Below are 13,751 nucleotides of genomic sequence, written 5' to 3'. Positions count from 1 at the left end.
AAGTCAATTCGATAGCCACCACTATAATACCAAAAGCGGAATCGCATTGCCCTTTGTCAAGCGATAGCGCGCGCAACAACCAACAATGAATATTCAATAAAACAAAAGAAATTACCAGTTTCTGAGAAACACCGTAGTCGACGGAGGAAACGAAGTCGCGTTTAATACGGAAATCACCAAGGAAGGCCGTGCTTTTTAGCATACGTTCTGACGTGATAGTCCTTCCAGGCATTGAAAGCCGCCGTCACCATGCCTGGCTGCAGTCCTTTCCCTCGGGCTGTCATGTGTACAGCCGAAAAATACGCTGTAACACAAAATTCAAATGTCGCCAGAAATTTCGTAAACAATATCGTTTATTGTTTTTGCAAACAAAATTTACCCTCAACCGCGACGATGAATGATTCCCCGAGAAGTGCCTTAATCCCCGGCTGGCTGTTGGGATTATGCGCGTTGTCGGCGATGAACTGCATCCGCTTCTCATACAGCAGCCGAATCCCATCGCCTTTGTAGTCGGCCGTCCCCTGGATCAGGTATCCCATTAGCATCTTTAGCCATTTCGAGGGAGTTTCTAATTTGCCGGCGACAACCAGTCGGGCATGCATCACTTCTTCGATCCAAATTGGATCACCAGGCATTTTTGAAACAAGCTCTATCTTTTTCGGCCCTTTAATTTTGAATGGAAACTTCATGAGGTGATCTAGAAAAAGTTACAAAGGCCGTGCTGTTTAGCATACGTTATTATCGTAGGCGGAGTTTAAGCGAGTCGCTTTAGAAATCTACCTTCGAGTCCTGCCTCAGCGATGGTGTCGCTTTTGCGGCTTTTGGTAGCTGGAAAACATCTCAACTTAGAAAAACCTTCAAGCCACAATAATAAATACTGAAAATAAATACCTCGTTGCGATTTCGCGTTTACAGGTTGGCCACTGTTGGTTTGTCGACTGTCATCGGAATCTGCAGTGTCGCTTTGTCCTGAAAACCGGAATAATTCAGTAACGAATTATTGGGTATGCAAGCAATACTTATGTACCAGCAGCGCGCTTAGATGGTGAAGGCGGAGGGACCGCGACACCGGAGGCGAAAACGCGTCCACCGCTAAGCTGATTGGACGAAGAGAGCGGACGCGTCATCGCTTTTTCCTTCAGTAAACCTAAGAAATCATATCTAAAATGACACACTTTGCACACAAGCGATACCGCAAATTTCGGCTTACTCATTGGAGTTAAATTGTTGCCACTAAATGCACTTTTTGAGGGTGGATACACTCTCGGCGCATTGGCTAAAGAAGAATAGTTTAATAGGTTTTTGAATAAAAGCGATCCGCTTACAAATGATTACTTACTTGGTTTCTTTTCCGCACCTGCATGGGACGCCGATGGAACGAGTGCATTTGCTGAAATGATTAAAACTCAAGTGTTAAACTTTACCGAGAGTTTTAAAACAGTACCCATGAGCGAAGTCGCTTGGGGCGCCGCAGGTGCCATATCCTTATCAGCATGATCGACATTGTCCGTCTCCTCAATCTCCTCAGCAGCTTCAACCGAGTGAGTGTCCGCGGTTTCTAAAGTTAAACCGCAAAGATTTTATCATAAAACAGATAAACACAAATTTAAAATGTTGCATAAAAATACCTGGATCGTAATCAGCAGAAGGATCGGCAATATCATCTTTAAAATTAAAAATTAATAAAATGAACTGTGAAAGAAATCCAAAATTTACCGTCAAGAACGATAACGTTTGACACATTCTGAAGATCCGCTGACAATAGCTTCTGGGCCTTCTTTTGCGAGTTCGCATTTTCTACTGCTGAACCTTTTTTCTGAAGCTGAAAAATCCCTGAAGTAAGACTAAGAGCAAGACGCGCAGTTCGCTAATGTTCGCTCACTCTCCAACAGTAGTCTAATTAAGGCGATATCGCTTAAAACTCAGTACACCAACTCATCGATGCGAATGCCATACAGATTTTCGCTACTCAAAACCCTGTTTTGTACCTGATCCTGTTGCTGAATAAACTGAACTTGCTCGTCTGCGTCTTCTTGGTTGTTTGTGATGTACAGGACGCTGGCATCGTAAAAAACTGACGTATGTTCAGCCTGCAGATGAGTTCCGGGGCGAAACGGGAACTTATACATGTTGCCCGGAGTGGCTTTAAAGCGTTCATCGCTTGCTGGCCAGAAGAGGACAAGATCGTCCACTGCGAATCGCACGACGATAATATCTGCAAAAATGCGTTCGCGCACAACTTAATGTCGTACTAAAAAAAATGTGTACCTTGATTTTGTTCGTGCGATCCAAGAGCGCTTTTGAACGACTGGATCGGAGAGATCGCAGTGGTGGTACTAAGAGGCGATTCCGCTTGTGGCTGAGAAGCAGCACCACGACCACGGCCGCGACCTCCGCGTGTTCCTCGTGTTCCCCGTGTTCCTCGAGTTTTGCGGCCGCCTCTAGCCCCGCGGTCAGACATTTTCTGTAGAATAAAGTTAAAAGTTACTATTTTAATGTTTGTTTTAGTCGTACTTAGCCGTAAGAATTTCAGATAAAGTCAGAAAACGTATGCTCAGAAATTTGAAAACAACTCTTCAGTTGTTCAAACTGAAACTGTTCTGCGTGTTGGTATCGCAACCAGGAAATGAAGCTGCGAGCTCATTTCTGAATCGAACTGAGTGTGGCCCACCTTCAATCCAATCAAATTTGTTTTCTTGACACGTAACCAATAGCAAATAGCATAATACAGTAATCATGTTGAACTGGTCACTCGCAAAAATCTTCCAGGCGATCTTCGCATCAAACTTTTATTCGTTTTCAGTTTGAAGTATTTATTTAAAGTAACTGTTTTTTTTAAAATTTTCTTTTTACAGATTTTGCGAAAGCGCATAGTTTAACAGTTAGTTGTCATATGCTTGCGCGAGTTCGCGTTACTTGGCAGTAAATGGCTAAGCGGCGGGGCTATGGCCGTTACCCGTTGGGCGATTACGGAAATTTTATCGTCCCAAAGACCACGAAGTATCGCTGGCGATTGCGCTCAGGCAATGAAGAGAACATGGATGTTGTCGACGGAGCCTGTGCCGCTGATTCTGACTTTGAAGAACCACCAACGGACATTTTGGAATGCGATGTCGCAAGGTAAGCGATTGCTGGAGTTAGTTTCTTGGCGTTTCTTCCAAAAAAAATCAAAATATTGCGTATTATTGGCAGCTGTGACGGAGAACCAGAGTCGTTCCCTGTGTGGACGAAGAATTGGATAGTGACGTTGTTGTTACCGCAGAAGCGAAATCGCATCCTCTTAGCTTGGAAGAGCAGAATTATCTGTTAATTACCATGCGAAAATGGCAAAGATTTTTCAACACAAAAACGCAGCTGGAGGCGGAGCTAGAAGTTGTGCATTCCTTGTTCGAGCTGTTAGCCGGAGATGCAAACATTCAGTTCCCACCGAATCTGTATTTTTTGGAGAAATTATTTCGCAGTGTGGAAGCGTTCTCGCATGAAGTGTCGTATTACTATTTTTGCCCTACGCACCATTGCATTGTCGGAACTCGGACGGCGAGCGAGAAAACCAACGTGGACTTTGTGTGCAATGGGATAACTCGAACTGGTCGACGGCCGCACAAAATTGCACTCTGTGATTTACACCAAAATTGCCTTCTCGTGATGGACCTTGAGGAGCAAGTTCGCAAATTTTTGGAAGACCATGCACAAGAGCTGAAATCCGTTTTGGCAGAAAGGAAGCGATATCGCTCACAGTCTTCTCGTGGATCAACCGAGTTTAACAAACGGTAAATTTTATCGCGACAAAAATTTTGACGATGACGTGGTGACGATATTGGCTCACATGGACGGATTTGCGCTGACAAATTCGTCTGATTTAAAAGGACATGTTGTGCAGTTTGTATTTGCGGATTTTCCTGGAAGAAAGCGATTCCGCTCTTTAATCCTGCACAGTATATATATCGGCAACGCGACAAAGTTTCCGCATCGTAAAGTTATCCTGCGTCCTTTTTTATCCCAGTTAATTAAGTTATCAACTGAAGGGATGTTGGTGAATTTATCGGAGAGCAGAAGCGGATCCGCGTCATATTGACAGCTGTGGTGGCAGACACTATGGAGCGGCTTCCGCTTGCCGGTATTGGATCCATACATGCCTACGTTGGCGGATGCACATACTGCAAAGCAACTCCTGTGCACAGGGAAAACCGCCAGGTCTACATTTATGCGACTTCGCATCAGGCGCCGCTCCGAAATGATGCGGAAATTCGCAGTCTCGCTAAAGACATTATGCAGTACTCCGTGGAGCATCGCGAGAAGGCTAAAAAGGACAAGATTTACACAGGAATTTGCGAAAGTCGCCATTGGAAGTTGTTCCCCATTTTGACCCGGCTCGTGCCTTCCCGGTCGACATCATGCATAATTGCTGCAAAGGTGTTGCACCGCAAATCTATTTTGCGTGCAATGTAACCAAAAGCGGAATCGCATCAATAAATGAACGGGGGAACGAGCTAGATTTTCCTGCTGTTGTATCCCGGAAATTTCGAGGGTTTAACGAAGCGTCTAAACTGAATGCAAACGAATGGAGGGATATACTGTACACCGGCATTTATTTGTTCCACAATGTTTTTACATTGGAAGAGTTCGAAGTTTGGTGTCTGTACTGCAGTACGGCTACGCGAGCCTTTCAAGATGCGATATCGCATGAAGATACCGAATGTATTGACAAGGAAGCGAACGATTTTTGGAAAAAAGCCGAGGAAGTTTTCGGGGAAGACTTCATGCCCTACAACGTCCACCTGACACTCCATCTTGGACAGTCTTGTCCCGATTTTGGAACGGCGGCCGGATACAGCGCGTTTCCTTTCGAAGGAAATATCGGATGCATCGAGCGGAACATTCATGGTTACAATCAGGTACCACGCGAGATCGCTAATTCGATCAGATTATGCAAAATTGCGGAAAGCTTAGCAGAAAATTTGGCGCGGCAGCCACTCGACCTAATGACGCCACGCGTGCTGCGTGTGTTAGAAAATAACAGTTCAGCAAACCTGTATGCGACTGCTTTTAATGCTGGTAGCTGTTATCTTATCGGAAATGCGAAGTCGCATAAAGTCATTGCCAGCGAATGCTATTCAGCTTGGAAGACTTTGCAAAATTATGCTACGGAACGTCATCTGTGCCTGGATAACGTGGATCATGCAGTTCATTCGAAAATCATAGTAAAAGGGTTTGTGCCGGACAGCAACGAGTCCGTGCGTGATCACTTTGCGAACGCTTTATTTTACTGCCGTGGCGGTAATTTTTGGCGATTCCGCTTTGCCGTCCACCTTGCTGGCTCCGTTGTATTGCTTTGTGAGAAAAGCGAAATCGCTTCACAGAAGATCTACAATTTATAGTGGACGCTGCCAGCACACAAGTTATATAATTGGAAAAGCGAGTACGCTGTCGTGACGGCTGATATGTTTTCTGGTGTTCCTCTTGAGATGCCGTACGACGACGACGAAACGCTGAAGATTGGCGCGATGTTGCCCCGATTATTATATTATTACGATTAATTTATCTTTGTTGCTGATTTAATTTTTTGTGTAATTAAACTGTTAATTTGTTTCTTTCTTTCATAACGGTATGACGTTTATATCCGTATTCCGAATCATTTTTGTTTTTTATTAGAACTTTGATGTTTCTTTGGAGTGCGTTCGTATGTCAAGAAATTTAATTAAAATAAAATGAGCGTCATCCGTACAGCTTGTCAACAACACAAAACAATTCCATAAGAGCAATATAAAAGAATGCATTTCAGCATGCCCATGACATGCAAGACTGCAAGTCTAACAACTAACATAAGATCCTTTCAGGAAAGTCACTTTTCAGATGACTACAAAGTTGCTCAATATACTAGTACAAAACAAATCAATATGGAGATCTTCATTTCAGTTCACAACAACGAAGCGACATCGCTTAATCGTCAAAAGTCAAAAGAAGATCCCCGTTACTCTATCAGCATTAAAAGCTGCGAGGAAACGCGAGATCGCTTAGGCGCGAGCGACAACAAAAGTCAAAACAAAGTTGTTGCCGGATCCATACACTTTAATCCCAGAGCGCATGTACTCATTGCGCCATCCGTGCAGCACATTAAGCGAAGTAGCGCTCAAACCCAGCCGCACTCCGCGAATACCTTGCGGAAAGTTAACAGACGGCTTCCTACAAAGCAGCCTGTTTGAAAACAAAACAGTAATCCGCAAATAAACTATAAAAATATTTACTTTCGATTAGCGAAATGAACGCGATTTGCTTTGAAGCAGTTGATGGAGGGATCGGCCAAATAGCACTGTTCATCACATGCCGTAGCACCACGTATAATCCACAGCTGGCCGCAGTCCACGCAGTCATCAAACAGGTTCTAAAGAAAAAGCGTATTCAAAAAGCGATAGCGCTTAATCAGACAGTAATCCGCCACATGTCCATGAAAAAGCGAAATCGCTTAAAAACAACGTAACTTTACCTCTACAGCCAAATGCTCATCAATCAGGTGTTGATTCAGGCCGTCTACAGAAAACATCGTGTCGCAGTATCCCCGATCACTGTCGCCACGATAATTTCCCGGATGCTGATTGCGAGCCACCTTGTAGTAGAAGGGGCAGCGATAACGCTTCTCAGTAGCGCTAAAAAATCAAGCAACATTGCTTTAATTTTATTAAAAACCATATTATTGTTTTCAAAATAAGAGCAAAGCGAATACGCACACGTTAGAAAAACTGCGCTGCGCCCTAGCATAGCGATGGACAATTTTCCGGGCCCGATCAACATCGGACAAGTCAATTCCGCCCCCATTTGGAATAAACATCCGGTAGTTCCAGCTCTCTGGTTCCAAATGATAGGACAGGGCGTCCCCAGCAACCTTGACCGTTCCAGGCACTCCGCCCATCCGAAACATCGGTCCAATGATGGACATCTTTCCCGCCGCCAGAAGTGTGGCAAACCATTGAGTTAGGTATTCCGAGCAACCCTGCGATGCCGCTTCTGATTTCTCAGCGCAAGGATTCAATGCGATATCGCATATTTTTCCAGGATTCCCATTATTCCGCGCAACAAACCTTAAAAAATTTTCACACATCACATTATTTTCAGATTAAAAACGAAAAATTATACGGACAGTATTTTAAGCCATTAAAATCCAACTAATATAATACATGAAAATTAAAATCTGAATAGAAATGAACGTCAGAATAATATCGGAAAAATAAAAAATATTCATGAATTCAGTCATCGGACAATCATATTATTTTAATAAGAGGTGAATAACTTACGAAGCGAAGTCGCATACTGCCTTGCATCCCATATTGCGGATGATCTTATATCCTAACTCCTCGAATGCGTCCGGTGGGATGAGGTACTCTTCGCTATAACTAAATGGCCCACAAAATAAAGCGAGATCGCGTTCGTACTCAGTACTGGCAGTGTTTTTACTCACCCATAAATATCCGCCAGAATCTGCAGTCCCAGCAGATCGATGCGACTGATGCTTTTCTCCTTCATCAAGGTGAAGGACGTCTCCTCCGCCAGGCATCCACGGAATAATGTCGGGCAATACTGCTTCACAATCCGGAGAGAAAGACAGATGACAGTGAACGGCTGCGGGAGCCCTGCTGCTTGAATGCGATTTCGCATATTTGCGGTTGTCAGTACAGTATCTCCTGCAACAGTGAACCCGTCGTCTGGATACCACACTGTATCCATTTCAGAGCTGTTTGATGGAAACTAGATGTAGAAATTAAATGAATAAAACAGTCACAAAGTTTTTCAGTAGGAAAAAGGAAAACAGTAATCACATTCAAACAACTGCACGCAAGAATGAGAACTGAAAATTGAAAATATGGGTTTTCACGTTCTGAATTTGCGAGCTCGCGCTTGCCGGTGTCAACCGCACGGAAAACTTCACGTAGCGGCAATAGCAAAATCATAGGCGACCGACAAGCTTGAACATTTTGGCCCTGGTAGCCTGCGATTTGTTCCACAGCGGACACATGCGCAGCCGCACGAGCTGCAGCTTAGCTGCTTGTACGCAGTTTCCGCCAAATTGGGGAGCCAATCGGCCCACAAACGATAATTCTGAAAAAGGCTTTCGGAACCGGGCGAAGATTTATAGTACGTGCACTGAGCGCCAAGGAACTGCAACTGTAGAATCGTTGTTACGTAGCATAAACATGCTCTCTTCTACAGTCATATTTAACGAAGTATCCTCCTGAGGCAAATTTGGTCTTCTTGATAATTTCCGCACTGGGCAAGCAAAAGGATGTCAATTTTCGACATCCGAAATTCTGTTCAGAACGGAAACCATAAAATTTGTTGAATACCAATATTAATTTAGTGGCCTTAAACCGCTTATTCTACCTAGATTGGAAAGCCACACTGCTATAATCGACCGGAGCGAAGCGAAGGTCCTCTTAATTCAAGACCAATGCATTCGTTGATTTCTGTCCGTTACGGAAATTCGTTACGGAAGTGCGTTACGGACGTAAAAGTATGACGTCATCGCAGCCGACAGCAGTGATGTCATCGCTGGCACCATGACTTAAGGGCCCTATAGAGGGGCATTGCAGCCGTTGATTTCTGTCCGTTACGAGCCTACGTTACGAAAGTAACAACGTGACGTCACGGCGGGACTCAGTATGTCACGCAGCTGACCGCTATGACGTCACTGCAGGTGTTGTGTATGACGTCATGGGTAACTCATCTGACTGCTGGTCGCAGCGGATTCATACAGTGGTACTGCAGCGCTTTATTCTGTCAATTGCAATTCGTTACGGAAATACGTAGTTGCCGCAGGTAACCGCCGTGATGTCATTGTTGGGTGTTGTTCTGTTGCGGACCGAGGCGGAAGTTCTGGCAGTAATAATTTTGTTCGTTACGCAAGAAACGCACTAACGAAGAACTGTCGATGTGCAAATAAATCTCATGTATTTGCACACACGAGTGACCGGCAACAATGACCACGGCAAAAATATCTCCACTGGCGATGTTTGGTGTCTCCTAAGATACCATCGTTGAAATAGCAATCTTTTGGTAATAATGTGCGATATCAAGGAGCTGCATGATAAAACCTTGGTGATTTGATTCTTCTTCTGCCAATTAGAAGATCAAAACTCATAACTGCACTTCTATACCCGTGGTTATTATTGACTTCATAAAATATTTTTCAAAATACCGTTTTATCTCTAAAGGTCGCGTGTTCAAAATTTTTATGCAAAGCTCGGGAAATTTGCGACTTCTACAACCAAGTAGCTTAACAGCAATAACACACTACCTCCACTGCCCGATCTTTGCAGTCCACGTGTGCAACCGAAATAACCCTGGGGTTTCGTGTAACCAGAGCACATAGGCATCCTCCAAATTCAAAAATTCTCATGTTTTATAAAATGGTAGTGTACTATTGTAGTATGCTTAAAAAAATATTCTTATCTGCCATCGTCAAAGGGCCGTGGCCATACAACAATTAAAAGTTTGCATGCAATCATTGTGTAATGCAGTGCTGTACAGGTTATTCGTAATTTTATTATGATTGTTACCTTTTTGCTGCATCACCGTGGACTTTTACAGCCGTCGAGTAATGACGCAAAACAAGCCAACTTGCGGCGGCTGCAAAAGTCCACGGTGATGCAGTAAAAAGGTAACATAATATAATTACGAATAACCTTTACTGCACTGCATTGCACAGTGATTGTATGCAAACTTTTAATTGTTGAATGGCCACGCCCCCTTGACGATGGCAGATAAAAATATTTTTTTAAGCATACTATAATAGTAAGTAGTAATTACACTACCATTTTACAAAATATGAGAATTTTTTGAATTTGGAGGATGCCTATGTGCCCTGGTTACTGTTTTTTACGTTCTAAAACTGAAGTCCTGTCGGCTTCTTATTATTTCTCCCTTCTTGACCGCTTGTTTCAAAACGATATCTCTTAACCATTCTAGCGCCAATAGGGTTTTCGGACAAACTACTTTTAAAAAGCCTTAAAAAACGTTGTAAAAATAATTTTGTTTGTTATTTTGTCATACCTTAAGGCTCAGTTTTTGAATGTAAGATTTAGCTTTATCTTTTTCATTTAAAGCCAACGAAATTTTACCAGTTGCTCTCCTGCGTCATGAGGGAGACTTTTATCCGTACGAGTATTCGAACTGCCTCAGCCGTAACTGTCAACACTTACTAACCCCTTTATAGAAAATAAACGACAGAAACGTTTTATTGGACAATTTTTTCGTAGTGGACATTTCGTCGCATTAACCTCGCTCCGGTCTGCCAATGCACGCCAAACGTGCATTTTTCTAGTTTTATTAGTACATCCGAAGCTGTCGTAGACATCTGTTTTTGTGTTTACCTAGGTAGGAAACAGTCATTAAAGAGAGAGTAAGTAAATTTTTTGCAGAATTTAATGCTAATGATAATGATACTATTTTAATAATTAGACAAGTCACAAAGCTTTGTGGAAATGATTGAGGAATATATCGTATTTGACAGAAAGTCTGCGAGCCATTCAGACGATACAGTTAATGCCAGACAGAAAAAATTTAAACTTTTGATACTAAACCTGTGGCTGTTATGCGCGAAACACAAATTCTAGCCATTTTGTTTCTCGTAGGCAGCATAGGATCTGTGCGCATAACCGTTATTTAACCATGCTTAAGTCTATGGAAAAAGAAAATGGCTAGAATTTGTGTTTTTCGCCATAAACAGCCACAGGTTTAGTATCAAAAGTTAAAATTTTTCATACCTTGATATGCAAATCAGTATATTTTGCACTTGATATTCACGGAGCGCAGCGTATTAAAGTAGTAGATAACGTCCGTTTTAGTGGTGGCATCGTTGCGAGGTTATTTTGAACCGCGGACCACTGATCGTTCAACTCTTTTTGTCGTACATTGTAAATGCCTCACGGTACAGAACATTCTAAAACGGCACTATCATTTCGGAAACCATTCATTTTGAAACCATTCATTTCGGAAATCATTCATTTCGTAAACCATGCATTTTCAACACTTTTCCTTTACAGTTAGTCACAGAAAAGTAAAACGTTATTTCGGCCATTATTGTACAGAAACAATTATACAACCAAATTGTCACGCAAAAAAAGCATTTGGGATCTTTTTCATAAACTTTACGTACTGTACTGAATTGACAATTGCCATGTCGACGGTTCGGTTTGCTTGTGTTGGGTTACAATGAGAGCACGAATTACTGTAACTGCATCATAATCGCGCTCACAATCAGCAATGTTACCCGCATTTAGCGACTGTTAGTGCGCACGATCGAACACCGATTCATGAGTGCATGAGGCTACGGTCCCCTCCTTTTAGATCAGATGGCGGTGACCGACGAATGGACATCACGTTTCTAGATAGGACCTTCGCTACGCTTCGGTCGAATATTACAGTATATAGTCTATGCATCTTTTTAACCGCTTATTAAATTCAAAAAACAAATGTTTGTTTTAATACTGCCGGCAATGCGTGTGTTTGTTTTTTTTTCGCGCAGAAATTCAAGGCCATTATGACGATCGGCACATGCGTCGCCGTGCCCGGCGACGGATCACGATTCGCCGTTGAGCGGCTCGTGAATTTTACAAACGCAGCATATAAGCAGATTTTAAATGGAAAGGTAAGGTAGTGAAATGCGCATATGTGTAATTCTGCTTTTGATAAATACGCGCTTGTAACGTTTTCGATGCGACGTCTTACTGCTTCTTGCCAACGGTTTGGAGCCGGCTTCTTCTTTTATTTCTCCTCGTTTCTGGATGACAAACAGAGTATTACATATATGTTTTAGTTGTGTCATATACAGCAATAAAATGTCTACTTTTTTCTATTCTGTTTTGCCAAAATCACCCGGAAGTGTCATGTGTTCTGAGCCGAAAAATAAGGACATTTGTGGTGACTAGAGTGATGAAGAAAATTAATTTCTGGCGTGCAGTAAATATGCTGCATTGGGCGCTAGGTGGAGGATTCACCAGGTTAGCTGCAAAGCAAAACATCCGAATCAAAAAACAGAAAAAAATTTGCGGGCTCAGCTAAACTATGTAGCGGTCGAAGCGCTAATTTTCTTACACGAACTACAAAAGGCATTATAAAGAAACCTAGAAACCTTCCGTCGTTAGTAGATAAAATTTAATTTTATACATTTCTAAATATAGCATTCGCTCTATTTTGGCTACATGGGGGCGCGCAGGATCCCTTTCAGACAGGTGTTTTTTGTGACGAAAACCAGAAAGGAAAAATCGGTAGCTTTAGAAAATTTGAACTAAAAAAGTGAAAAATGAGGAAAATGTTATGTGAATTCTACATGCTCGATTTTCTCAAGAAAATCGAACAGATAGAATTGACATTAACAGGCGTAATGCGGAATAAAATAAATGAAGTATAAATAAAAAAATAAAATAACGAAATTAGGATAAACATAACACATTCTCCTGGGAGTACTGCCAGTCTATGATAGTTTTCAAGTTCTTGAATGATAGTTTTCAAGTTTTCAAGTTCATTCCGCTCTGTCATGCTAGCTGAGACAGTCTTCTTTTAATTTCGATGCTGGCCTATGTACAGATACATAAAAGTACTAATAAAAGAACAGCTAGAAATGCTATACCCGGCTACGAATAAGACAGCAGAAACCGTACAGGTCCGTATTTACCTGATTACATAGTTACGTGTGAAAACTGAATGCTGATTACAGGGCCCGTACACTGCCAGTCCCTAAAAACCCGTTCAAAAACTAACAAGGAAAAAAATAACTGTTATCCAGTATATGAAAAGTCAACCAGTTCCACAACGAAAACTCAAACAATTTCATTTCATTCGCTAAAGGTCAGCCGTCATTTGTCGTCATTTCCAAATTCCGCTAGCGTCCTGGTAAGGAATAACTAAGAAGTGGGCCAGATCACTTTGATCTCGAAAACCTTGATGGGTATCGCGCAATACATTAGATACTGCGCCATTCGTGACAGCCGCTTCACTTCCACGAGCTTGAGCACATCGTTTCCTGCTGGAAACGGTTTTAAATAAGTAGAAGTTTCTCGTGGGTCTTTAGCTTGGCGTACAAAGGCAATCTAGAAAACATTATCTGTTTCCAATCAGTTCATTCAAGCGTTATAGAATTCATCAGAGCACGGCAACAACTTTTCTGGCCAACACGCTTCGGCAGTTCTTTCGGTTTTTCCTATCATTCTTCGACCGAAGCGAAAGCACTTCTTAATCAAGAAAATAAATCGTAAATCTTGACTGAGTTTCTCCAGCACAGTTACATTGGTGTTTAGTGCCAGGCAGAACCGGTAAACTTCCTAGATAGGCATACCGTAATTTATTTACACCCTGGGGTGCAAACAGTTCAAACGTCTTGAAGAGGGGCTTATTGCGGGAGGGTCGTTATTTCGGGGTGGTACTATTTTTCAAGCAACATTTTTCTGAGGGGCTGTTATTTTTCGAGCAACTGCGCATCCTGTTCTATTGATACTTCTACTGAACGCAGATACCGGTATTTGGAATCCCCAACCTTACGTGAAGCATCGCAGTGATCGCACCACATTATTTATGTAACCGTTGATTGTCTATTCATTAAATCACAACAACTATTATAAAGCAGTTTGCGGTATATCTATCATTTTGTTGCGCTTAACATTTAATAACGCCCCTGGGCGGTAAATCTGGGGAGACTATTTTTCAAACGGTTTGTGGGGGGGTATTACGGAGGGGGCCTTATTATGGGGAGGTTCAAATTCGAT

The 13,751-nt window shown here is 42.4% G+C and overlaps 2 protein-coding genes across 2 annotated transcripts; both read right to left on the bottom strand.

Annotated features, from left to right (window-relative positions):
- Positions 1 to 2: 2 nt before the first annotated feature.
- Positions 3 to 3,055, bottom strand: LOC129601546 (uncharacterized). Its single transcript, XM_055500387.1, has 13 exons — positions 2,957 to 3,055; positions 2,269 to 2,464; positions 1,989 to 2,215; positions 1,717 to 1,822; positions 1,629 to 1,664; positions 1,445 to 1,558; positions 1,340 to 1,390; positions 1,211 to 1,276; positions 1,028 to 1,147; positions 892 to 969; positions 781 to 828; positions 380 to 697; positions 3 to 304 (listed from the first exon to the last, which is right to left on the bottom strand). The coding sequence occupies exons 2-13, from the start codon at positions 2,459 to 2,461 to the stop codon at positions 174 to 176; spliced, it is 1,488 nt and encodes a 495-aa protein (XP_055356362.1). The 5' UTR covers positions 2,462 to 2,464; positions 2,957 to 3,055; the 3' UTR covers positions 3 to 173.
- Positions 3,056 to 5,746: 2,691 nt separating this feature from the next.
- LOC129601544 (uncharacterized) lies at positions 5,747 to 7,834 on the bottom strand. Its single transcript, XM_055500385.1, has 6 exons — positions 7,454 to 7,834; positions 7,290 to 7,388; positions 6,726 to 7,076; positions 6,485 to 6,644; positions 6,246 to 6,382; positions 5,747 to 6,183 (listed from the first exon to the last, which is right to left on the bottom strand). The coding sequence occupies exons 1-6, from the start codon at positions 7,717 to 7,719 to the stop codon at positions 6,015 to 6,017; spliced, it is 1,182 nt and encodes a 393-aa protein (XP_055356360.1). The 5' UTR covers positions 7,720 to 7,834; the 3' UTR covers positions 5,747 to 6,014.
- Positions 7,835 to 13,751: the final 5,917 nt, after the last annotated feature.

The sequence above is a fragment of the Paramacrobiotus metropolitanus genome, unplaced genomic scaffold (assembly GCF_019649055.1).
Source record: "Paramacrobiotus metropolitanus isolate TYO unplaced genomic scaffold, Prichtersi_v1.0 Parri_scaffold0000249, whole genome shotgun sequence".
NCBI classification, from domain to species: domain Eukaryota; kingdom Metazoa; phylum Tardigrada; class Eutardigrada; order Parachela; family Macrobiotidae; genus Paramacrobiotus; species Paramacrobiotus metropolitanus.
The sequence above is the reverse complement of the archived record's forward strand: the minus strand, read 5'-3'. Positions and strand labels throughout refer to the sequence as shown.